Here is a 27596-nt window from a genome sequence, read left to right on the forward strand (position 1 = left end):
TAGTAGGGGAATATTTACAGAGCATGGATTCTCTTTTCAGCTACACTGAGTGAGCAACTTGACACAGTTTCACGTTAATATTTGCAGAACTTCCCAGAACAACCAAAGACTGTCTGCTCCTATAACCCTACCCACTGAGCAGTTTCAGTGGTGCAGCCAGAGCTGGAAGGGGTGAGGGAGTTCCTCTTGTTTTGATTTTTAAGCAGTCTGCAAAAAGAAATGCTTTTGTGACTGTTAGTCAGCTGCCTCCTTTATATTATGTTCAATACCCGAATCCAGGGTCTGACGTTATGTCTCCAATTTGCTATTATCAAAACACATGCATGCACAATTAGAAAAGCTCATGCTCGAGTGCTGTAAATAAACAACTTATGTAAGCTTGATGGAACATTACCTCCTTTGTAAAATGATCTTGTTATTGATGTTTTCTCAGATAATTCTTACACAGCTGAACTAAAATATTGTAGTGTGACACAGATTTCTGGTTTGTCTCAAGTAGGGGTGGCTGGTAAAATAAACTGTTTTGAAGAAAACTGACTGGATTTAAAGAAGCATACCACCAATTTCACAGATGACCTTCAGATTACTGGTCATGGTTAGTTCTACTCAGCCTGTAAAATCAGTTGAATGATACTATGACATGAAACTGCTCTCATAAAGACTGTACTCAAAAATAGAGGAGAAAGCGACACCAATTACAGCACAAAATGCCTAATGGATATCTGTCTGGTATATAATGATAAAAAATATTTGTTTCAGTGTGTTATAGTCATATCTAATGGGTCAATATCTGTACAAATACCAATCTAGAGGAAAGCCAAAGTGCAGTATCAGTGGTGATGTGGTAAGAAGTGAGATTTTCACAATGTCTGTCAATCAAAAACAAAAAACACAGGTGCTACCCACTAGTCGCAGAGTTTATTCTTTTAAATATACATAGACTTTTTCCCCATATTAAATACCCCCCCCCCCCCATCATCCCTCCCTCCTCCCATTTCTTCCCTCACTCTCAATTCTTTGCTTTCTCTGTTTCGCCCTCCACCTCCAGAGAGAAAGCTCGTCCGGTTGAAAAACACACTCTACTTTGTGCAGTATATTGCTTATTAAGACATTTGCGAAAACATAAATTAAAAATACTACAATTTGTTTTTTTTTTCATTTTCTGCTCCAACATCAGACTGTTCTGAACAGAATTAAAAAAGAATTGAAAAAAAGAAAACAGCACAGTGTCCCTCAGTCTGGCTACATAAAATGAACTGAATTCCCCTGTTTGTCTTGACATGGTACAATCCTCCTGCCTTGAAGTCTACATGGTGGTCTATACCATGATAAGTGAAAGTTAAGAAAATGTTAAGTTTGGTCAAATCATGTTGGTGTGGTTTTCATTGTGTGTTAAGTGGTAAGACATCCAATCAAGATGGCTGATTTTAATTCAGCCCTCACTTTCACTCGTGTTTGTGTCTCTGCTCAGTGTGTGCAAAAGTTGGGTGGAGGGTAATCATCTTATACACCCCACAATCGGGGATGTGCTTCTGTGTTTGTGGCTTTTTGTCAAATCCAAAATTGTGGAAATTATTGGTCCAATGAGACGGTTAGAGCTGCAGGCAGAGTGAAGGACAGTGTGATATGGCACTAGAGGAAAATTCAGGTGTTTAAGTCACAAGGCATGCATGTTAACACTGAACTCAGAGCCGCCACCAAGTGTTTCAGCTGTGACGCATGTAATATGTGCTGTGCATGAGTCTTGTCGGTCTGTTTTTGGTGTGTGTGTCAGTGTTTGTGCATTTCTTTCTTTGTTCAGATAAAGGTGTTGGAAAAGTCCTGCTTTTGACTGCATGCATGCTAATTTGCACCTACACAAATATTTCTAATATCTTTACTATGGTCAGTGAATGGAAGATACAAGGAATGCCATGTTTGGTTGAGTGACATTTTATATCTGTATCTGAATTTTCAATGGAGAATAAATGCATTAAAAGTGGGGCTTTTCCAACGACCAACAATGTGTCATATGTGTACATGTGGCATGTTTCAGTCTTATCAAGTTTTCTGTCCATCATTCTAGAAGTCTGTCATTTTCCCTCCCTCCTCTTTAGGAAGCACAGGAGGGGCTGCGTTGGCATTGGGGAGGGTCAAAGGGTCTGGGGTCACACGCGGGGGGAGTATTTGGGGTTTCGTGGCACCTCGGTGAAAGATTTCAGCTCATAAGGGATCCCCGTGTCCACTTCGATGGATTTGCGGGAGAATAGCAGCCGGATATCGTTGTGCAAGTAGATCTTCCCAGACTTGGAGCTCTGGAATCTGAAAAGGAAAGAACCAGAAGTGTGTTAGCTAAACACTTTGTTTTAACTCAATAAAACTGTTGAAGTAACTGAAACAAAGCTGTAAATGAATACTTGTGGGACACTTTGAAAATATGCTCATTGGCTTTCTTGCCAAGAGTTAGATGAGAAAATCAATACCACTCATATCTGTCCATTTAAAACTGGGCTACAGCCAGCAGCTGGTTAGAATAGCTTAGCATAAAGACTGGAAATGGGGGTAAACAGCGAGTCTGGCTCGGTCCAAACGTAAAACGTAAAAGCCACCTTCCAGAGTTATGTGCACAAGTATTTCTTAGTGGGGCGCAATGATGGACCTAGGCTAGCAGCTCCTCCCTGTTTCCAGGCCAATCTGTTGCTGACTGTAGCTTCATGTTTGCTGTACAATTATAAGAGTGGTATCAATCATCTCATCAAACTCTTGGCGATGCAGACAGCTGAAACCTCAGCCCTACCTGAGATGTATCAGGTAGCAGAGAATCTTCTTCCTGTCTTGCGCTCCTCCCCCTGGAGACGCCTCGCCTTTCCCCTCAACCCCCTCCTCTACAGGCACCAGGAAGATACGGTGGCGCAGGAAGGTCATGTGATTGACAGGCATGTCGCCAAAGTTGTAAGTCACCAGGAACATCTTCACCACAGTTTTGTTGGGATTAAATAAGGTCTGAGGAGATATATCAGACCAAAGTCAGCAATTCAAATGGCTAAAATTTAATTTAATTAGCAATGTTTTTAATTCAAGTGTAAAAAGGTTATTTTTCCTGATTGAACCCACAAACTGAGTGAAAAAATTCATACACACAGTTTCAATCTTGCAATGACAAGTACCTGATCCTTATATTATGAAAACCGCAACATCATCATTTTTGTAGACAATTTGGCCATTTCCTGTGCAAAGAATGAGCTTAAAATGACAGACTTACCACTTGAATGGTCCCTGCTTTGGGTATGCTGTATCCTTTCTTTCCAAGAGGCTCAAGGGAAATCACACCCTGTCAGGGAAAGAGACAGAGACATGGCACAGAATAAACATCCTCAATTACCGTAATGATAGAACTAGTAATCTGTGGCACATTTTCATGTGTGAACTTTTACATCAGGATCAGGATTAAATGTTCTGAAATGAAACTTTTAGGGAGCTGTGGTATTACAATAGTAATTTTCATTTCTGGTTTGATCCACTGATGACACACATCTGTCCTTTATGCATTTAGAACCATCATCACTAATTCTAAACACAGAAAAACAGCAATCCTAAATGAAAGCGCAGAGGCTCTGAAATAATTACATTATGCTGCAGTTACAAAGGCAGCTACACAATATGTTATATTATGTTCAATGTAATTGACAGTTCAAAGAACTGAATCAAAAGAGGCACAACATTCACCACTTTTATACACAGCAATTCAAAGTCGACTGGAGGCATGAAGCTAAGAAAGTGAAAACAGCTGGTTTCCAAATGGCCCAGTTTAACAGCAGACGTGATTCAAGACTTCTTTTGAGTAGAACTAAAGTTGTGCACATATTAATGCTGGTCCTACCTCATCAAGTATGTGCTGGTCCTACATGATTACATATCTGATAATGTATAATGTCTAGTACTGATGTGGAAAAATGCTTTATGATATACACATAAAGGGAAAAACATACCACATATTTTTTTTACATCTGGTTTTGAAGGAGCTCAATGCTGTTGAAGCCAATTCTGCATTTGTTATTGTTCTGGAAAACTGCTCTGATCTCTAATTTTGCTTCGTTTTTCTTTCAGTGAGTGTTTTATTTTCATACTAGCAAACAAACTTGCCATGTGCAATAAACAGCACTGGGTTTTTGTTTGGCTTATAGTTTGTGCCTGACTAAGTACACACATAATCACACACAAACAAAGAATATCTAACGGATGCATGTATACGCAGACTGACCAGGAAAGGTGAGGGCGCGCTGTGCTCTGAGATGTCATAGTATGTCACCTGCACAGGCAGGGTGACGTGCTGTGGGCAATAGGAGCCACTGGCACCAATTTCCGCTGTGAAGCCTTCAATCTGACCAGACGGAGAGAATCGTCCCTTCAGTATGGACTCCTGCAACACGCAAGACAAAGAGAAGAGCATATATAGTCAAGACCAGGAGCCCCTTAAAACTGTTTATACTGTACTCTTTATTAGAGATAGGCTGCTGCTGCACTGTGGAGTTGTTTGGACCATATCCATAAAAAAATCTAATTTTACTTATTTATTTTAATTGAAACCAAAGCAGTGTAATAAAATATGCATCTACTGGCCAACAATAACGTGAGCCTGTTTTATCTCATATTAATCCCAATATATTATAACTGCTATATTAGCACTGCTGACTTTAAATTAGCTACACTAAGGAGTAAATCAAATATGTTGGACATATCAACCATGTCATTTTGGCGCTGACTTATGTTCTGCATTTATTGTTCTTATAATCCTGGGTGAGGCTCTGCAACAGTTAGAAAAACAGCAAGGCCTGGAAAGACCAAGACAATTGGGTTTTTTTCAGTGATATTCAGATTAAACAGGGCATAGTGGAAAAACAGCAGCAATAGCTTTACAATATTATGCAGCTTATTAAAGGTTAAAATTCCATCTTCATTAAAGTCTTCTTTGAAAATGTTTGATATAGATTATTGTTATGAGCCCCTGCACATTACCGTACACTATTATTTCAACATAATTGCTAAGTTTGTTTGATTTTAGCTTGAGCAAATAAATAAAGTTCAAAATTGGATCTTCCTTGAACATTGGTATAGTCAAGACTTAATCTAAGTTTTAACTTTCCAAAATCTTAAAATTGGTCCTCATGGTATTGCAGAACCGAGGCTCTCCCCAGCTCCTCCTGACAAAGGTTTAGGTCATTAAGTTTGCATCTTGGCATGGAATTAGCTAGCTTTTATACACATGGGATCACTATGACTAGAGATGTTCAGTGTATGTGTTAAGAAAGTACATTTAGAAACAGACAGATGTAAAGACTCAAGGACACAAATTAGAGACAGAGAGAACAGTGAAAAGACTGAAGACTTGAAGAGAAAGAGCAGGGCTCAACAGTCATGAAACACGAGAAAATGAGACAGGATTATCTTTGACCTGCAGCCACTTGTGTCTCTGGAAGTTGTTAAAAGTAATAGTCAAAATTTGTACCTCAAAGTTGCCGAGTAGTGATCTGCTGATGGAAGATGAGGGCCAGCTGGAACGTGTGGATCGGCCGGTGTCTGTGTGTCTGCCGCTGCGCAGCTGCCGACTGAATATGACCACAAACACACACAAAATAGACTGGTGGTTAGCGGTTAAGATTACACTAATTTTGTCTTAACCGACATGTCACATGCCTCTGAGTGTGTCTGAGTATTCAACTCCAGACACAAAACCCTTTAATTTAGAATAACATACAACCTACCCTAACTCCCACCTCCTTTCCCTGTGTTTATGTTGCTGCAGTCAATCTGACTGACATTGAACTGTTCTCATCCATCCACATGTGTGCTTGGATTTACACATACAAACCTGCTAAACTTTGAATCCTGCTCTCTTAATCCCTTTTTAGTAGATCTTGTCATTTTATTTTGATATTTTTAATCATGGTATATAACTTGATTGACTATGATGGATGACTTACCTTTTCAACCGCAGCCCACTTTTTAGTCGTCTCCCTGATCTTGTGCAGTCTGTGGCAGTCTAGACAAGGAGATGACAAAAAAATATGATTTGTTTTTGTCTATTAATATTCTGATTTATTACTTAACTATTCACAAAGATCTGAACTGAAAATTTTTAATTGTTTAAAATATATTTTAAAAAAAGAATGAATGGCTGTGTTTGTGTTTCTGTGTTCCTATGAGAGAAATCTATATGAGTAATTGTGTATTTCAGGTGTCCTCTTACTTACTGAGCATTGACTGCTGGATGTTGTGTCATGTGCACAAATATTCCCCATTTCCAGGCTGCCACTCATCCTAAAGGCCACCCAACTGTCAGAAGACTCCTCCCTAGCCGCCCCTGTGTTACCTGCTAGCCATTTGCTCGCAGCAAATGTTTCACCCATGGTTAGCTTCGTACTGGCTCTCTACCAAGCTTAAAGCTCTTTGTCAGCTGGTCGCCTCATCATCACACTCGATCAAAATCACATACAACATTTTATATCCAGTCTCGCCTGTCTGTGTCTCTTGAATACCTTTTTCTAACCTTTATTTACAAAACTATCACTTGTGACTGTTTAGCCTTGCTCTCTCTTCCTTTCACTGTTCTCTCTGTCCCTGATTTGTGTCCTTGAGTCTTTCTTACATCTGTCTGTTTTCTCCCTGTGCTTCCCTGACACAAACACTGAGCACCTCTTGTCACAGTGAACCCACCACTGTATGAAACCTAACTAGTGAACTAGTGAACCCTATTGTCACCATTAGCACACTCCCCATCCCGCAAACCCACACACTCAAAGCTCTTTCTGGCCTCCCAATGTTTAAAAAAATGGCCAAATCACTTCCAGAACCATTTTTTAAGCAGGATGTATGTATATGTGTATTTGTCTGTGTGTGGTTATGTGTGCGTGTGTGTGTGAGAGACACAGTACACTCATGTTGGAGAACAATGGATCCTCCCTCAATGGGCTTTATTCTGGAGCTACTCAGCCTGTTCCAGCGTGGTGTGATAATGAGCCGGCCATCACTCGTTCTCTTAGTTTCTCTTTATTTATGCATCAGCCTCTTTTCTAGGACTGTCAAGGCTCACAGATATCTGAATGAATCAGCCACTTACTTTGAACAACTACTCCTTATTCCTTATTCAAAGTTTTAAGAGCTTCCACATAGTAGGGGCCTAAATGGTTTGGGGTCTAAAAGCATAGTATTTGCATGTAAATCTGCATATGCTGATTTTTTAATTTATGCTACAATAAAATCACCCTAAGTCTCTTTCTAACATCTCTCTTTTGTAGTTATTAGCATTGGAAAACTATCATCTGGTCATTAAAGAAACCCATTTTTGTCAACTCTAAATTCTGTCCTTCTGTCTTTTGTTATATGTGGGCATTTTAGACTCTTTCAATCAAACTGGAGGTTCTTTACTTCTCTCAGAGCAGCTAATAGTGTTTCTGCCTCCAACAGTACTGAGAACTGATAAATTTGGTGGTTTAAATATGGCTTGGTGGTATTGTCTTGTAACCTAATAGTTCATTTTAGCAATTAGCTAGTACAGTAGTTGGAACTGTAGGCTGATGCAGTTGTTGGCAAATTGGACTGCTCAAAGCTAATTTCCAAGAGAGATGTATGATGCGTGTTTGTGTATGTATGTGAGTGTGCTAACCTTAGGCCGGTCCCATGCAGAGGGCAGCAGGTGGTTCCAGTAAGGGGCAGCTTTAGCATCAGTGCTGCGGCATGAGGCAGGGCCAAGTCCTGGAGCCAGCAGTGACAGCCTGCTTCTCTTGGATGTGGAGGGTCCCTCATCTTCCGAACATGACTCCCCTGTATCGCTTGGGGACAGCAGCCTCTTTTTGGCTGGCCAGTGGCCTCCAGAGGATAGACGGTGGCCGTTACTGCTGGGTGTTTTCTCCCAGGAAGCCAGGCCATTGGAGGAGGAAGAAGCGGCCTGGGTGGCACTTCGCTCGGGTGGGGAGGATTCAAGTCCAACTTCCCATTCGGTGGCCTCCCCTGGTTCCTGCAGCTCTGTGTGGTGTGGGGGGGAGAAAGGACCTGGAGGGCTGGTGGGACTGGCAGGGTTGGGAGTCTCATATGTGGACATTTCATATAAGTGGGGGCTGGGCTGGCCTCCAGATGAGCCATTAGTGCAGCTCTCATTTCCAGGGCTACCTAGTGAGTAGGTGGGTGTGCGACCCCCGTTAGGAGTTTCAGTCCTGGCTGAGCTTCCGAGGGAGAGGCCCTGATCACAGAGATGGCCATGTGGGTCACACATTGGGGGTGATTTAGGTGAGAGTGGAGCAAATACATCAGGAATGGGCTTATCGTGATTGTGCTGAGTTGGGCGTCGGGAGGGGTTGTGACTTGGGGAGAGGGGTGGAGACCTGGGCGAGAGCCCCCCCTCAGAGTCTCTGTGCTCCATCTGTGTGCAAGAATATACAGGACCAGGCCCACCAGGGCCCATCGTTAACCCCATCCCAACACCTTGAGCTGGGGCTGGCCCACAAAGCACTCCTCCCTCCAGTGCCTCCCTGTCTGAAGAGTCTCCTAGGTGAGGACGCTTATGGATCAACTGGGGCTCCTCTAGCCCCCTTTTTACGCCTAAGCGGACAGGCCTCTGTTGGGCATCAGTGTGGGATTCAGTGGAGGTAGAAAATCCCCCCAGCTGGGAGAAAATGGAGAGCTGGTAGACCTTTTGGAGCCGCAACTCCTCCTGACCAAAGTGTCTAGGCGCCCCTGGTCTGACCCCAGGGTCTAGGCCCTGTGTTGGGGCTGTAGGTGGAGGCAGGTCCCCCTCCTGGGCTGGAAGCTCTAATGGAGCCTTTTTGTGGGCTAATTCCACGTGAATGTGCCGCATGGTTTTTATGCTGGAGGATAAGAGTCTTGACTAACTTTTGTGCAACAGGTCAAGTAGGTCCTCACAAGTGCCAGGAGGCAGAGTAAGATGTTCCACAGGAATAGGAAGTCCTATAGTTCCTGCTGTGATATTATCAAACAGTGTGAAACAGGAAGCTGAGCCGCACAGCACCTGAGAGGAACAAAATACAGTATTACTATTCAGAACAGATTTAAATAAAGTGATTAACAGTACACTGTATGAGTGATGGAAAAATAAAATTGCATGAAAAACTTCCAAGGACAAGAGGGCACTGCAAGAATATTTTTGTTATCTGCAATGTAGGGTCTTTGGGTTCTGATAATACACTTTAACTAACATTTTCATTGTATTACACAAGGAAAATTTTGCTACATAACTGAGCAGAATTACAGGTGGTAATTGTATGCATGTTTTCTATTCTTTTGCAGTTCTCCACATGACTGACTGCCATAGACATGGCATGAAATCATATCCATTGTAACAGCATGTCAATTCACACCACTGAGTTCTGGTACATGCTTGATGATGACACTCACTTCAGCCAGGTGTTGTCAAACACACCCATCCTATTTTTACCTCAGAAGAAGCACAGAACGAAATGATAAAAATGCCCCCAGCTCTAAAGTAAACAGTTAAAACTGAGTCCCTTTTTGCTGCTGTCTTTATTGTGACTTCAAAGGAATGGTATGCTCCGATTGTTGTCTTCACACTTAAATTTAAATGGCTATGATATCATGACTTCACAATGTCCTGGTGTTGGCAGGGGGGAAATCAGGTATTTATCTCTTCTGACAACCTTCAAGCTTTATGAAAACAGTATGAAAATACAGCTTTTTTCACTAAAGGTACATAATGCAAGTTAAGCAAGGAATAAAAAACAAGTCTAATTTGTCTCCTGCCTAATTGAATAATATATAAGACAATACCCAAGATCAGTATCTCACCTCTGTGCCCGTCCTTGTATAATTCTGCCCGTGTGGACAAGCTGCATCTGGCACAACATCTGGAAGTTGTGTCTACAATGGCCTACTAAAGGAACCTGTCTAACTCCATGGCAGATGCCACGAAACAATGCCAACATCCCCAGATAGGTAATCAGAAAACAGTATTGACTCCAGAGGAAGTAGGAGTAAAGGAGGTGGGCACAGGAGCTATAACCTGAGGAGAAATAAAAAGATTGGCAGTTTGTCAGTGAGTTACTACAGTGTGTTTATGTGTAATGAAGTGCTGTAAAAGAACTGAAGACATTCCACTCCTGTTATAAATCTTAGATACATTTATAAGAATAAAAATGGTTTGTTTTGTTTTAACCATTAGAAGTTACAAACAACTTGGTTGGGCAACCAGTTTGTTGATGCATATAAATCACATTATATTTGTTGGTTTAAGAAAGACATTTAATATACACCAGCCTGCAATAAGTGACTTGGATCAAATCATCAAGCTGAAGGGTAAAACTTACCAGGGGGGGCGGAGTGTCAGTAATGCACAAGGCTCTTGAGAGGAAATGTTTCTACACCAGAATCGAAAGTAACTCTACTGGGGCTCCCCCTGTGATTGGCCAATAGCCAGGCACGCCCTCCTTGGTCACCTAAACGTGGGGTGCAGCATGGCTGTGGCATCATGACAGGGTCATTCCACCCAGAATCCCTGAAGAGACAGAAAGACAGAAACAAATCAGACCAGTTGAAAGCCACAGAAACACAAATACAAGTGAACTCGAGAAGAAAGGCAACTCAATCAAATAATCAAACCCCTTATCATTAAAGTACTCAACAAATCAACTGAGGGAGAAATACTACTCTCATTCCCTTGTACTCTCCATAACAAAATACCCCATTTTGAGCACAAAAACCCAAACACTCTGGGTTGAGGATCAAACTTGGGACTAAATGGTGCTTATGCCAAGAGAAGCGGGCAATTTCCCGACCCACTTGGACCAGAACTTGGGAATGTGTAGGGCTGGGGGGGAGTCACAGTGAGCAGTCACCATGGCGACCAGTAGCCCAAGGATAACAGCTCCTTTGTGCTTGGTGACAAAGAGGGAGAAAAAGAAGTAGGGCCAGGGAGAGAGAGGGAGAGAGAGAGAGGGTGGACGGTGGGGGGTGTGTGGGGGGGCTGGCAGAGATGCTCCTCCAAGAAAATATCTTCAGAGGCAAGAAAATGGCTGTCCTCCATGAGGTGCATACAGAAAAAGGTACAAGAATCTGTTTGAAGTGCTTAAACATTTCATCCAAAGCTTGAAATGTAGAAAGTGACAACTGTAGAAGTGGTGAAAATACCCAAAAGCTAATCTGACTAACACTCAGCTGGCATCCACATAAATCACTTAAGAATTGAAATACAGTTCCCATTCAGAGCTACATTACAGCAACTGGTTACTTCAGTTTCTTGTATTTCCTTTTAAATCATCATGATGAAACACTGATGACACATGAAGAAATCAGTTAGAGACACAGAACTGATGACAAAGGCCTAAAGATCAAGCAAGAGGAAAGCAAAGACTGGTGAGAGAAAAGGAAACGCAGATAATGTGAGTTGTTCGTGGGTATTTTACACAAGATTGAAACACATCTGAAATGTATCCACTGGGGGAAGTGTGAGGGATGTTGAATAAAATCCCCAAATTTCTATACAAATGTGTGATTCAAAGAAGGTAAGTGATACAGGGGGTATTACTTACCTAGCCGCACTCTAGGTGACCTGTGGCGGGTATTTAAATTGCTTGGCTGACAGCAAGTGTTTATGAGCATATATTGTGTTTCATATCTTTCCTCCAACCAGATTCACAATTTACTTGGGACAATGCAGTCCTCAACGTGAACATGAAAGAAGGGATTATCTGCCTGAAGATGACACAAGAAGGAGAGGGATCCAGACAGACTGGCCATGAACTCCTCCATATACATTATAACCCAATTATATGCAACTGCAGTATAATGGTATATCATCAGGTAATCGATGCTTTCCTGTCACAGAACACGAGGAGACAAAGTCAGGAGTGAAGTCTTTGTCACTTGTAATTACTCACATGATATATGGCCTCTGCACTAACACAGTGCTACCTTTGGGAAAACCCAGGTTGCAGAGACATATGCACAAACAAGTGCCTCTCCCAAATTGCACAGCAAAATATAAATTTATAGTACTACACGTGCACATAAAATAAATCGCATTTTAGTAGCAAAGTACAGGCTTAAAAATACAACTGAAAGTAAATATCAAGCTAGTACCTCTGTTATAACTCACTGTTTTCTTATTAGAATATGAGCAGAAAGGAAAATGGCAATGTTTCTATAGGTTCTGAAAAATATGAAGAGTTACATATCAACTGCTGCCCAAGCCAGGACATTTGGAAGACAAATTAGTAACCCAAGGCATTTGATTAGTTTGCTGATATTTCTCAGGATGTGGGACACTCAAGGGCCAAACCAGAACTGTCCCTATCTGATTAATTATCATTACCAAGTCAAATAACAAAAGATAGGCAGCAAGACTTCAGTATGTATGTTCAGTCAACACAATACAAAAAATCACCTCCTCTTGTTTTGTCACCCCTGAGGACTGGTGGAGTCTCCTAAGTGAGCGCCCAGGGGCGGATGCAGGGAGAGGGGGGTGGGGAAGAACGGTAGAGGAATCAGCAGCAGGTATTAATAGTTATTGCCTCTGTCAGAGCTCACTGGAAGCACCCAATGGCTCTCTGCTAGGTCCCACTTGATTTCTGACCTTATTTTGAACTAGCTGAGCAGGAGCCTGGCAGAGCCTGCCCAACCCTTTTCAGGCTTGATCCAGGATCCAGCAGTGGAGGAGAGACACCCTGGCTTCACCCAATGAAAGGCTTCAGGTTGCTGGGTGTGTGTGTCAGCTCAGACTTGAGAACTTGAGAACTCTTTCTTGAGTTCACTAGATCAATTTCTCAAATATGGGCAACCAAGACAAATATAATCTCATCTAAAATCACTACTTTGTCCCTTTTCAAGCTATTTTTAATTGCCATCACTGTTTTCGAAAAATCATTACCCTAAAATATTCAACTCATATTTCCTTGACTTAGAGCTGCTGACATGAAGTATGAAAATGTTGCACGTCATTGGCGAGCCCTGTGCAGTCTCCATGCAACATCTTTAGCATTGCTGGAAGTGGATCAGCAGGCAATCATTCAGAAAGAGACAGAGCAAGAGTGGAAATGTTGAGATGACAGACAAAGGAATGAGAAACACCTGACAGAAATGAATCAGCCAGACAGAGACAGAGAGGAAAGAGAGGATGGTGGAACAAACAGAGACTACTGCCAAGCCAAAGACCTTGAATAGCGTATAAATACAGCAGGAGCAGGTAGAGCTTAACAGTGTCAGGGCCAACTCAGTGTGTTCTTGTGTGTTCTTGTTAGCGCAGAGCCTGAAAAATTTAAATTAAGTTGTAACAAACGTCAGCCTTCTGTGAATATCAGTGAACCTTTTCAGATAAAAAAAAAACAACAACAAACATTTAGAGCCACCAGAACCCTTCTCTGACAAGTCATTACCTCAGCAAAAGAAGCTACACGGTAGAATGTACAGTATATGACAGTAACCAGAAAACTGTTTTCAGTTAAAATAAATAAATAAAGTTTGAGTTATATAATCAACGTTGGAGCTATAATTAAAAGGCTCAAAAATATTTTTTGGCATGGGAGGGAATCCACACAGATGACTAATCAATTAACTTGGGCTCAACGTGTTTAACTCACATTTCAGGGTTAGGTTTTATTTGCATGCACAAAGGAGGAGAGACAGATGAGAAAAAAAAACACATCTGAAAACAAAGACAGAAAAAATTTTAAAAAAGCAAAAGCCTACTCACATGAAGACCCAGTAAAATGGTGTACAAGACCAATGGGACCACTGGACAAAAAAATATATATATAAAAACAAGTCTAGTTTGACTTGGCCCAGGCTTAGATCTGGACCAAAATGAGAGTAGACTGAGTCATGCTTACAAAAACATTCAAACAGAATTAGCTAATAATCAAACCTGGGAAACAATTTTCCAGCAACAATAAACAGAAAAATAAGATGAGACAGTGAAGGGAGAACTTCTGTCTGTATTTACTGCCAAGATGCACAGCAGAAAATAAGGGAAATTACCATTCTAGAAATGGTTATGGTGACTGTCTAGGGGGAGTTTGTTTGCTGTCTAAAATCTGATCTGGCCACTAAATGTTATTTTGGACTAAAACCTAAGGTGAAACTCAAAGTTCACATGAGCATCCCAACCTAGGAAAAACCATCAAGAAACACTAACACCCTTATTCACAGTCATGCATAGGGAGGTCAAAGAGTTCAGCACCTTTGACTTGGAGCTCAAACATTTTGCTCAGAGGATTGCTATATACTTCAAGGAGGATTTTTAACTGTTAAGGTGTGGTGAAATATATGCAAGTCTGTGACTTGCATGTATTTCAGTGATTGTATACACAGTAATTGGTTCATAAAAATGCATTCACTCCTGCACATAAGCACTGCTGTGTGTCAATATGAGTGTGTGAGCACCCTTTAGGCCAAGGAAGACTGTGGTCATGAGGTCAAAGACTAACAGTCTTGGATCAGGTGACCTCAGGAGATGCAGAAGCATTTCATTTCATCATCATGAGAGAGGTGATGTTAGGGGTGGTGGTAAAAGGCTAACACAATGGCAAACAAGGTGCTGATCTACATCCCAATGTACGTTGGGTTAGTTCTACTGCCTGCTACAGAAATACATAATCAGTTATTTGACTGGCAACAAGACCATCACTTTGTTATGCAAAAGCATCTAAGCAAATGTACACACAAACTCTGTGAACCCTGTAAACTTTGAAAAGCTGCACGTGGGTGGAATAAAACAGACCTCCACACACAAAAGTAAACACAAACTTGCCAATAAGGGGTATGCTGGCAGCTCTGACCTAGAAACCAGCTTTCAGTAAAATGTATGGAGGTGAAGGGGGCAGAGTTCACAGCCGGCACCTACCCTCAGAAAATACCCTGACATTTGGCCTGCGTACATTCATCACAACACCCAGATGATACATGCATGTGCACACACACCAACATAGGCACACACAGCGCACAGCATTCAAAGCACCTTCTGCACTTTTGAGGCTGTGGGCATGCGTTTCTATTTTTTTTTATCCTAAACACATGAACAAACAAAAAACATATTTAGTCATTAAGAAAAGTTTTTAAGATGCACATGCAACTGTATTAGCAAATGATAAAATCACCCAGTAATCAAATTATGACACTCCTTTGAAGAAAGAAGGGGTACTTTAACTTTTTCTGATATTCTTTCTTTTCAAACCATGACATAATCGTCCCAAATGGGCCATCTGTGAAAATCTGTGTCCTGAGTCCACCCTTGACACTCATCCTGTAACAGAGGTGTGATAGCATCAGTATGAGTTTAGCAGCCTCCCAAATGCCTCGATTGTCTCATCAACTTTTAGCAGATCCCCACCCAAGCTCCTCCCAGGCCTGTGTCTGGAGGCTGATAAACATGCACACACACACACACACACACACACTTACGTATGCATTCCCAAACATGAAAAGTTGCTAAATGCTCCTGTAAACAATCACCTGTTGATTGGATTGCAGGAGCCATCTAGAGTTTGGAAATCTGATATCAGTGTGCACAAGGGGATCAAATGACAGTTGACTGTGTCTGAGTGTTACTGTGTCTGTGAGTGTCAGACAAAGACAGAGGACAGGAAGCGGCAAACAAAGACAGAAAGTGACAGAGGGAGAGAGGTAAAGTTGATTGAAACTGATAAACCTCGGAGTGAGGCAGTGTTACACTAAACACACATACAGTGCTCAGGCTGGGGAGTCATGGCAGTCTAAACTAAGCTGGCTCAGTGACATAGTTGCTGAGAATGCTGTTTGACACGGGGTCCCGTTCTGTCTCTCCCTCCCTCTGCCTGTATAACTGCCTGCCTATCTGTCTGTCTGCCTGCCTGCCTTTCATGTAGCCATTTTAGGAGACGTTGAGTCACCCGAGCCCAGCTGACAATATGACAGCAATCAACAGGAGCAACATTACTTGACTTAACAGCAGGAGAACTTGTGACACTCACCCTCTCAGAGAGATGGAGTTTAGCTCACTGTCTCACTCTTTGTCTCTCTTTCCTTCCTCTATTTCGCCTGGTGGCTGGATGGGTGACTCTGTTGCCTTTTCTCTCTCCTCCTCCTCCTCTGTGTTTCTATTTCCACTGGGTCAGACTGCCTTCTCTCTTTCTCTTGACTCTCCGGTTTGTTGTGTCTCTTTGCTTCCTTCCTCCTGAATAGTTGGTGTTGTGAAAGATGGAGAATAGTCAAGTTGTTCTCCGCTTGTTTTGTCAGGATGCCCAATGGGCTGCACTAGCTCTGTGTGTCTCTCTCTCCGTATTTTGTTTTCTTCCTGCCTACCTCTCTCCACCCTCAGTCACACACATACACAAATCAAAAACCCATCAGCAGCTCTCACCCCCCACCCGTCTTGTTCTTTCCCTCCCTCTCCTTTTCTCTCTTGAGCTCCCCCCCTTGCCCTCTGCTTTTCTCTCATTCGCGCCCCTCCAAAATATCTTGAATACAAAAGCCACCTCACATGCTGGCATTCCCCCTTTCCTCTCCTCCCATTCCTTCTCTTCCTCACCCTCTCCTCTCTTCCTCTATCTACTTTCAGGCCCCTCCTTTCTCGCTCTCCTACCCCTCTCACTCTCGCTCTCTCTCGATGTGTGTTCTCTTTCTGTCTGTTTCCTCTCAGCTGATACGAGTAGAGCAAGGTGTGCTTTGCTCACTCAGCAGTGAAGGCATACAGGGAAAAGAAAAGGGTGGGGGTTGCTGCCAGCTGATTGGCTAGAGAATAGGGGGGCCAGCTGTAGTGGCTGAATTCCTGATTGGCCGGGGGGAGGGAGGCAAAGAGGGGGGAGGCGGCGTGAGCTGAAACCCCGCCCACTTGCTCCTGCTCGGCCTGTTCTGCGGAAGAGCCAGACTAAAGTGCTCTTTCCCCATAACAATGTTTGTGTGTTAAATGTGTGTCCTTGACGTAATTTCCCCAAGGGAGTCATCCCAAAGGGATCAATAAAGTCCATCTAAGTCTTGACAGCTTCAAGCATGTTTTGTGTACAGTATTTATTTTGTGTAATCTCTTCCCAGCCACATGTGTGGTTGTGTGTCTAAAGAACACCAAATAAAAAGGAGGTAATGCCTTAATATACCAACATCTAGCAGTTCACTCCCCCTCGCTGCAGTATGAAATGTACACAGTGTCTATAGTCTGTACAAGCCCATAAGCAGAGGGCTTATCTGCTGCTGGAGTACAGATAGAGAATGAAGTGCATGTGTTTATCAGCTGAGTACCGAGAGCAGCCCTCGTTTGTGTGTGTGTGTATGTGAGTGTGTGTGTATCTTGCCATCTGTGAGCTAATAAGGAACAGCATGTTGACTAGGCAAGAACTATTTTTTGTGGTGTGGTTAAAGTACACACAGTGCAAGCAAGTGCATCACACACTTGTGTGCATTCTCTCGCCTCACACACACACACACGCACACACAAACTGTGGGTGGAGATTACGCAAGTTCAAGCACTGTGCACAAAACATACTTGAAGTTGTCAAGAACACATATTCAGCAGACGACTGTCTGACCTTCTTGTTACAAACACACCTAACACTGGTTATCTTTATTTAGGAGACCAGGGTTGACTTGTTATCAGATGCGTGCTGGTCCAGACATGTGAGACAAACCTATTGATAGCTCTCTGTCTCTTTCCCTGACTCCTCTATGTCTATCTCTTGCTCAGTTTCCAACTGTGACACACTATTTCTGTTTCCAAAACAGGATGAAAAATGTACACATGCCAGTTGCTGCTGCACTGCCTCAGTATACCTGTTATGCATAGGTATAGTTTTGAGGACTTTAAATTCACCAACTTAAGGGTTTAAGTATAGAGTGTTGTATGATGTAAAGATTTTAAATCTCTCAGAGCTTAATGTGTGATCTGGGGATATTTAAATAGAGATGATTTTAATAGTTACGCCATTTTAACACTGTTAACATCAGGTTGAGATAACAAATGATCATTTAAAAGGTTTAGACTGCTTACTTTGTTCATGTTGTCATTTTCAAAATCTGTCTGGTTTGTTCTGAACTGCATTTAAAAACTAATACAGACGGTAACATATTTATAGGGCAGGATGTAAGGTCATCTGCAGTCACCAGACCTAATACTGTAAATACTGGACTTCTAAATCTTCACTCTAGCAGCCTCATTATTCGATTAAACAATTTGCCTGTAAAATGTTGCAGGACAGAAAAAATTACCCACTATAATTTCCCAGGGCCCAATGTAGAGTATTTAAAATGCTTGTTCTATATAACCCACAATCCAAACCCCCAAAAATATTCAATCCACCATCATATAGGACAAATAAAAACCTGATCTAAGAGATAAGAAATGTTTAGTTTATTTGATCAAAAACTGATTAAAATGATTAATCAATTATCAACACAGTTGCACATTAATTTCTGCTGATGGACTAACTGATTAATCAATTTATGGCTGCAGCTCTGCATGAATGTCCATGTACATGGATGCAGTATGCATAGATCTGTGAGGGAGGGAGGATGTCACACTTGTTCTCCTGAGTGTGTGTCAACAGTAAAAGTGAGCAGAGAGGAGGTTTGAAAAACAAGACACACCGTCAGCTACATACCTCCAAATATAGAGATGTGGGGATCAGGGGGGGGGGGCGCAGAAGACATAGAAGACAGCATTAGAGACAGAGGAAAGTGAACTGACAGGAGACTGAAATCAGGCAAGGTTTCTGTCATCAAACAGGCTGAGCTACTGCTGTTGGCAATGCTTGAAAAAAAGAGGCTTTAATAATGGTGACTTTCTGCTCTTAAACAGTGCTATAGTTTGGATCTTGTGTTTCAGCATACATAAACACACACACTCACGCAGGTCTGTACCTTTAAGAGCCCATGCTGCCTTCCATATATGGGACAAAAAGGGTGTGCCTTCTCTATTAAGACCCTCCTCCATTCAAGGGCACTCTAAGTGCAGCTGAGGAGAAAGAAGCATTGAAAACACACACTCACTCACATTCCATCAAACACATGCATTGATGCAATCCTGACCTGAGAGCATGGCTGTATTTGTTTTGATGTCTACATGACTATGACAGGCTTGGATCTTCAATCATGGCATGTGAAACTGCGTTACACACACATACACATACACACACACACACACACACAGACACACAGACATACCTTGTTTTTTGCGGCCTCTCAAAGTGACACCAGCTGTGTTTGTGCATGGGGGGATTTACCCACCAGCTCTTAACAGTCACAGCCTTGAGAAACTGAAAAGCTTCGATTCGACTCTACCAGTCCAAAACCTCTGTGAGAAAATCAGTTGGTCACAGTTTTAAATGACCAGTTTTAAATATCGAAAACAAGGTCCACAATTCACCCTCCTTTCTCGGGGAGGGAGAGAACAAAAGGAGGAGAGGAAGAGGGGAGGTGGAGGAAGGGTGGGAAAGGAAAGTGTGTGTGTGCATCTGTGTGCATGCTGGGGGTGGGGTGGGGGTGGGGGGGTTGTCTGTATAATACAGAGCATGTCTAAAGAGGCGTGGATCCCTGCGTGTGTTGGTGTCTGTGTCTACTGGTATGTAGGACTGTGTGTTAGTAGTGCACACATGGAGACGTATGTGTGTTTAAGAGACAAGTGTGTGGTGAGAGCGAGCAGCAGCCAGTGGACAGCAAGCTCCAATGTGCTGGATGGTTGCTGGATCAAATCCATTTGAATTTTGTGATGCAATGTGTTTGGTTTTACTGTAACATTTAGGTGAACTAGTAGTAATGTAATAAGATAGAAATATTGTAGGAAAGCTGATACTTACAGTGACAAGCATCTGACGTCTGCCCTTCACTTTTTTTTAACTGTCAAGCATGAATTAAAGCCATTTAAAAACACTTTTCAAATAAATATAACACACTTCCCACTTTGAGTGCCATACTATTGACAGGATCAAAGTTTAAAGTGCAAATTTAAAACGGTCTTTCTCACTTATACAGCACATGCTTTGTGTCTTAGTCTTCATCTTCTAATTGTAGCAGCCTCAGTTATTATGCGTCACCACATGGTTATAACATTAACTGCTTTCTATTTTCAAGACCAAATTGTCCTCAACGGCCCACTTCCTTTCTTCAGGCAACTGGATTTTACTGTAGAACAGGATGAATAAAATGCTTAACTTGCCAGTTTAACTGCTTCAGTATAACTCCGCCCAAAACCCCACAAACAAAACTTTGACATGTTCAGATAGCGAGTTCCTTGCAGGTTGCCCCCCCCCCCCCCCCCCCACACCACACACACACACACACACACACACACACACACACACACACACACAGAATGGTTTCTTTATATTTACATTTCTAAAACAGTGTAACAATCTGGTGAGATGAACTCTCTCTAGAGGGGTATGTTTGACCAGCTGCCTGTTGATAAATAAGCTCACAAAGCTGAAAGGAGACACAGAGCCTATTTAAGTATAATCGTTTAACTTAACTGCTTAGAGGAAAACTGTGTCTGTGTTAAATTTATTATTCAGAATTAGATTTAAATTAGGCAGATGCAACAAACACACATTCCTGAACACAGACTTTTGGTTAAGACAAATTTAAAAACTGGACTGTCCAAATAAAGCATTCCCGAAATAAGTTTGGTTTGTTTTTCCATTGCCAAATATGTCTTTCCATCCACTTCTGCAAACATTTCCACCATTCATTTATTAATTCAATATACAGCAGCAATGTGAGATGACTAGACTTTGCTTTTTTTGTATCCTGTGATTAAATTTCCTCACAAAGATAATTAGTTTGGTTTGGTGTAATGCAGCTGAATCCAAGCTTCCTTTCAACATCAATCACCAAAAATGAACTATTATTTTTCCAATATGATTATTTACCTATAGATCAACACCTCTCACTAATGTTATGTCATAGGTTTTGTTACTTTCTCTATCTAATATTTAATCCTTCCACTCACAAATGTAGAGGTTTACTCTGTGATACTTTGGGGTGTCTGGGTAAAAATGTTTGAGCAAAACACTCCACAGTTAGCAGAAAAAGATCAAGTAGTGGCAGATATGTACAATAAAAGTACAAGAAAAGAGAGAGAGTGCGCAATGGGAAGAGATGGGGAGGAGTGTGGCACCCTGAGTCTTGGTGACAGGCCGGGCCAGCTCAGAGGATGGAATGTTCCAGAGAAATATGCTCCCTATTCGTGGAGGACAGGAAATAAAGCTCGGTCGTTTGCTCTCTCTCTCTCCACCTCTCCTCCCTTCCCTCTCGGTCCTCACTACTTCACCCTGAATTCAGCTGCCTGTCTTTTCACCTTCATCTCCCTCTCTGGAACATTGCTTCTTTGTCTATGTGTGTTTCTTCCTCTCCCTCCACCTTCTCCTGGCCTTTGGGGTATTTTTTTTGTGCATCTTCCTTCAGCTTAAAATCAATTCCCTTTCATGCTTGGGGAACTCGCACAGCGTGGTGTTGCACCACTCAGACTGGTAGCGGCTGAGAGTAGTCTAGCCTGCCATCTGGGCATTGAAAAGAAAAGAGGAAAAAATATCACTTTCTTTGCTATGTTGCTCATTTAATACCTAACCTGGCTATACTGTCACTATTCAACCAGCCATCCTGACTGATGATTGGTTACTACTTGTCAAACAGCAGAGTGAGTGGAAGAGGAGGTAAAAACAAAGAACAACTTTAAAATGACCTTAAGGACAAGTGTTAACCTAACTAACCTAAACACGTGCATGATTATAAACACACACACATGCACACTGAGGGCAGCTCATCCATTTTGGTTTGGGGGACGTTACAGGGTGAAGGGTGGAGAAAGGTCTGGCTAGGGTTAATCCTGAGATCAGTCCAACACAAACACACACGTACACACAACACACACGCTCATGGTTGTTAAGCAGCAGTTAATAATGAGAAGCTTTGGTACCACAAGAGCTGGTGCTCTGTGTTTGAGCCTTAGGCAGGGCTGTACACACTCTATATTTACAGTTATTAACATGCATCAGATGCCAAACAGGCAACTAGGCAAAACACAAGCAACCTAAATAATCTGGACAAAGATCTAATATGTGCTGTTATCTCTTTGTATGAAAGCTTTATTTGTTGATGTGGTAATCTGCATGAAAATATGACAGTGACTTTAGCAAATATTCAATCCAAACAGCACATAATTTCATGAGAATCCATCCAATAGTTGCTTAGATATTTCAGCCTGGACCAAAGTAGTGGACTGACTGACCGCACAACTGACCTGACTGAGAGATTGACTGAATGCCATGCCTTGAACCATGCCACTAACATGGATAAAAAAAGACTTCAGTTCAAGAAGGCAAATATACTCTATAAATGACTGAATTACCTATGTCTGATTATTACAGTCAATTTTTACTGAGATATTAAGTCATTTTGAGACAAAAATTCTCCATCTCAGCTGTTCCCTGACTCTGATAAGATGCAGGAGACTGGCCACGCACCCACACAAACATTTCTACCACAGCTCACTGACAAACTACAACCACAGGTATACAAGTAATGACATAGATATGCCCCAGTGATTAACAAAAGGCATCAGGGCTCCATTTCGTTCTGTAGGCCTACCGTGTGATTAGTACTTGCTTCACTTGGACTAACTGTGGAAAGCAAACACACAGACACATGTACAGCCTTGTATTGCTTGAAGGTGTTTTCTGTATGCCACAGCTTTAAAACTCTCTGGGAGGACATGGAAAATACACAATCGTTTGTGTTCTTTTAAAATGAGGAAAAACATGACTGGTGAACTAACTGAACCCAACGTTTTCACACCAAGTATACACACTACAAACATCGATGCAATAAAAAGCTTCCTATCTATTATGGATCATTACCTGAAGGTAATTACTCACTTTTTAATCCAAACATACAAATCAATGATGTAAAACAATGTCATTAATGAATTTCCAAGTGTGGGTGTCACAGTTCTCCTGGGAGGAACATTCTTTCATGCTATGTAAAAGTCAATTTAAGTGACAAATGATGCATGCAAGTGCCCTGCCCTGTCATACATACTCAGCCTCCACAAGATGGAAAGATGGGAGTAAAAGCAGCACAGAGAGACAGAGGGCTCTGAGGCTTGACGAGGGGAACGAGACAAATGAAAAGATAGAGGAGACTAATGGAGAGAGGGACAAGACAAGGACGAGAGGGAGAGGGACAGAGAGTGCACAGGTCTTAGCTTGATAAGCTCTGTGTTGACCTATATAATGCACAGAGATACATCTGCCCTCCAACATCTACTAACTGATTCTGGGGGTTGTGTGGAAGTCATATACATGGAATTGTATTTTTAACCTGTGCATTATTTGCATGCTATGCCAATGTGGATCAAGTATGAATCTCAACGTAGTTATGAGGCTCCCAGCACTGGATGTTAGACATAACTGATAGAAATTTAACATCCACTTAAAAACCTAAAACCTTCATTTTACTAAATAAGATAAAGACTTGATGAACTGACTTATTATTTCAGCTCTACAGTAAATGTTTGGCATTTTTGCTGGGTAAATGAAACTTATACATACTGCTGACAAAGACAGCCCAAGATAAAACTCCCACATACCAACACTGTATAGAACTGTGCTTTGCCTCTCAGGGTGTAATGTCAAACCATGTTGATTTATTCAGCAGGTAGTACTGTCACCTTGACATCCTCCTCTCTCTCTCTGGACCTCTGTTGTCAGCTGTGTTTGAACAAAGAGGAGGCTCTCTATTATAGATGGAGAACCAAATCCTCTAAACAAAGATGATTGCCTCTCAAAAGGTGTGATGCTGGTTTCCTACTATGATTGAAACATGAGTCTGAATAAAGGAAGTGAAAAAAGTAGAGCAGTCTTTTCAGATTTTTCTATCCTCAGATACATAAAATAGTAATGTATAGCCAATTTTTTGCCATTAGCTTTTAACCAGTTCTCAATATTTCCATTCGGCAATCCCTTCCCTTCCATGCCCTATAAATAGGTTAATCTATTGACCACAGTCAGTCAGTGCTAAGAGAATACTGTTGCAAACACATGGACACTGCAGTTCTGCAAGAGGACTAACTAGTTCCTCTTATTGACAGGCTTTTAAATGGACGAACTGACCTTTAATGGTAAGCCTGAATCTGGGTTCAGTTAGGTGCATGGGTTTGTGTATAAGTATTCAAGTGTGAATAAAGACCAGAAGTAAAAGAGTGACGGTGTCAGGGTTCAAGGTACACTAGTCAAAGCTGCACAAGTGCTATTTCAGGAGCTCAGGAATAAGCCATTTTTAAGTAGAGAGGGTGATTTAAACATGCACTTTCTCTCACACATGCTTTTATCCAACACACAACATAAAAAACGTGATTCCTGTAATGTCTTTATCTCCTCCAAAGAGACCACTGCAGACATGACAACCAGAGAGATGTCTTCACTCTGGAAGCTTTCCCTTATAACATGTGGTTATCATTCAGGTGAAGATAGAGCAGGCACACTCACAGTTTATGTTGCCCTCTGACCTGTCCTCTTGTTAATCTTATGTTTCATCTCAGCCTGCCTCCTCTCTGTCCCTTGGCTAAATGAGGTATCTTCTAGCATCACTCTCATTGACTCTCTGTTGCAGTGATTCTCAAACCCTGGCTTGGGTCCTGAGGGAGTTATGCCATGAAAAACATAACTAATAATACCAACATACTGCCTTTAATCTTTGTGATAAATGTTTTCATCCAAAAAAAAAAAAGAATAAAAAAATGCACAACTTTCAGCCACTGCACCTCCACAAAAAAAGAAGCTACTATGAGAGGTAGTATTTCTGTATTTTAAAGTAAGAAAGAGGCATTGTTCCTGTCAGTCTACCAGTCAGCACTGGTTCTTGGTGATGGCTTAAGGCTATCTATTAAAACATGTATTCACAGTGACATACACATGCTTGTACAGCTACATTTGCAAGGAGCTTCCCTTCTCTTAACCTTAAATCTAATCCTTAATGGCTAAATAGCTCATTATTTAAGAGAGCTAGTTTAGCTCTCATAAAGGACGCAAGTACAATATGTGCATGCACACACACTCATTCACTCTCACATACACACAAGCAGACACACTAGAGATCAATATAGCCCCAGAGCATTGTTGAGTACTGGATCTAACCCACATAATCATCTGTAATCTCTGACATCAAATCCTACAGGGACACATTGGAAGGCTGACAACAAGCCTTCATCAGCTCAAAGCGTTTAATAGCCACCCCCACTTTCCATACACACACACACACAAAGTGCTGCCAGGTACTGACGCTAAAAAGGAGAATTGCAACCATGAACCATAACCACTCAGTCAGATAACCATATGAGGCATGGAAGGTACAATCCATTTGGCAAGACATTCATAGGTTGGGCACTCAGGGGGAAGAAAAATTGAGAAACTGGGCTCTCACAGTATTACAAGTCTCAAGTTAGCATCACATTGACTATAATGTATTCATCTTCTTAACAGCCTAACAAGGCACTGGTGGCTCCATATATCACTCTGAGAAAACACATGGCTACTCATGACCACACTCTTGCTTAACTCAATGTACTTGGCTGGGCAGTAAACATAGAAGCATACAGTGTATTTCCCTGAGGTTGAACATAGTATTTTGAAATAACAAACAATCACCAATCATCACTGGGAATTCCTGGTGTTGTTTCCCTTCCATGCTAAAAATGTCCCACATTCATCTTTGCTGAGTTTTTGATCCCATACCCTCCTTCCTTTTCTTTTGATGAGTGTTTTTTTTTCTTTGTCTCACCTGAACAGACTAAATTTCTTCTCTTTTATTTTGACATCATGTTGTAGCATTAAAGAACTTCAGTCAAAGCGTGATTGTGCACAGGGCAAGCCCAGACCCAGGACTGCTGAACAACATGCACCTTGCCTCCAGGGCTGGTTACAGCAGCAAAGATCTGCATGACGTCACACTCAGCTGAGGACAAAGCCCACTGGTTTTCTCGCAGACAGAGAGGTGGGGGGTGGCTGTCACACCAATGCAAGGACAAGCAAGAGAGAGAGAGAAATGTAGACTTGCAAATGGATTTGCTCTGTGTGTGTGTGTGTGCAGAAACCTTCTATTTACATTCATGTGACACAGCTGGTGGATTATGCACGTGTGCTGTATGGGTGATGTAGAGTGAGTGTGACTCCATACACGTGGGCCTAATGTGTATGTCAATGCCATCATGCCCTGCTTGTCAGGACAATGGGAGGAAGTGCATTGCAGGCTGAGCATAATTACACTGTAATAACTGAATCTACTCTCAGCACTTTATAGATTTTATATAAACTGTAGCAAAGCTTTAGTGCCAACATCAATGCTCCCTTCACTGCATGATGCAATGCAACTCCCAAGTGCAATCCAAGGGAACAATACGCCCACTGCACTCAGTGCTATCCTCTCTCCTGTAAGCTTTACAGTGATCATCATCACTCCACCCGCTGAGCTACAGTCATAATCTCAGATATATGCCAGTCCTGGTTGATCCCTCCTTCCTGCACAGCCCCATATATGCACAATCCCAGAAGAGGCATGAGTGTGCAGTACAGCTATGACAAAATTAAATATTTACACACGCATTTTGATGAGACACACACACACACACCCATGACTGTGACTGATGCACTGGGTTTTCAATCAATTTGTCCTTAACCACCGCAGAGTGCATGCACACACACACACGCACATACATAGAGAAAGAGTGAGGAAAGCAGACAAAGCAGGGGAACGCCCCCTACACCCTGCAAGATACTGGCAGGTCATCAACTGGCTTAGGCTGGATTCCAATCATTCTTTGCACAGCCTCACAGATTGATAAAGGAAATTATGATTGTGACGATCCTGCATGTTCAAACATTTATCTGAAACCAGAAATCCTATCCAGAAATGATCAAATAACATGAACCTTTGTGCAATTTCCATACATGGCCATCTTTAAAGTTCACACAATGCAGGAGATTACAAGGCAGCTAGCCAGATCTGAGATTTTAAAGCTTACTCACCTAACAGAAATGAAAAACGGGTGGATTCAGGACGGGAAACACAGTCTGAACTGACGCGTCCCTGTCGTATGGGAGTTTGGCCTTTTTTTGTTATCTCTCTGCCGTGTTGACTGCTGCGTTGTTGGATTCCAGGTAGCTAACGTTACGGGGCAAAAATCGACTTCGAAGCTAAAAGCTGTTAGCCGTCTTATCCCTGGATGTCTGATGGGTAATATAATCGGACCGTTTCAGTCTCGTCTTGCCACATAGCTTGCTTGCTTGCTTACTGTCTACGTCCCTTCCTCTCTGTGTGCCTGTCTTTTTTTGTGCTCGCAGCTGTTTTCGTTGTTTCACCCTTTGCCTGAAATTCCTCTCCTGTCCCTTTAAGCAACAACGTTTCCGGGGTTCGCTAGTTGATATGTAGGAGGCGGGGCTTCACGGCCAGCTGAGCGCCTGTCATTTAAGCGATTGGTCGCTTCTGTTCCGCTCAGCCAATCAGCACTCAGGGATCAGGCCGTCTTTAAAACATGCAGATTTATTCAAAAAAACCCGCTCCGTGATTGGACTATGGATTAACTCAAGAAACGCCCAGTACACGTGCTTTTTCTCCCCTCCCATTCTTTACTGCTGAGGGTG

The 27596-nt window shown here is 42.0% G+C and overlaps 1 protein-coding gene across 2 annotated transcripts; it reads right to left on the reverse strand.

Annotated features, from left to right (window-relative positions):
* Nucleotides 1–1957: 1957 nt before the first annotated feature.
* LOC108881017 (protein FAM214B) lies at nt 1958–27379 on the reverse strand. 2 transcript variants are annotated; one of them, XM_018672781.2, is made up of 10 exons: nt 26982–27379; nt 10314–10501; nt 9796–10009; nt 7643–9001; nt 5961–6019; nt 5486–5585; nt 4241–4399; nt 3242–3310; nt 2777–2982; nt 1958–2301 (listed from the first exon to the last, which is right to left on the reverse strand). In XM_018672781.2, the coding sequence occupies exons 4-10, from the start codon at nt 8828–8830 to the stop codon at nt 2148–2150; spliced, it is 1935 nt and encodes a 644-aa protein (XP_018528297.1). In that variant the 5' UTR covers nt 8831–9001; nt 9796–10009; nt 10314–10501; nt 26982–27379; the 3' UTR covers nt 1958–2147. The 2 variants fall into 2 exon arrangements, with proteins under 2 accessions (XP_018528297.1, XP_018528276.1); XM_018672760.2 differs by lacking the exon at nt 26982–27379 and adding an exon at nt 15948–16623.
* Between the last annotated feature and the right edge of the window lie 217 nt (nt 27380–27596).

This window comes from Lates calcarifer, linkage group LG13 (assembly GCF_001640805.2).
Source record: "Lates calcarifer isolate ASB-BC8 linkage group LG13, TLL_Latcal_v3, whole genome shotgun sequence".
NCBI classification, from domain to species: domain Eukaryota; kingdom Metazoa; phylum Chordata; class Actinopteri; family Centropomidae; genus Lates; species Lates calcarifer.

What these genes read in the sequence shown, in the direction of transcription:
- LOC108881017 (XM_018672781.2), bottom strand. Translation starts at nt 8,830, where the DNA reads ATGCGGCACATTCACGTGGAATTAGCCCACAAAAAGGCTCCATTAGAG. An exon ending in GCGCGCCCTCACCTTTCCTG is followed by an intron (nt 3,311 to 4,240) that starts GTCAGTCTGCGT and finishes TTTCCCTGACAG; the next exon opens with GGTGTGATTTCCCTTGAGCC. An exon ending in AAGCAGGGACCATTCAAGTG is followed by an intron (nt 2,983 to 3,241) that starts GTAAGTCTGTCA and finishes ATATCTCCTCAG; the next exon opens with ACCTTATTTAATCCCAACAA.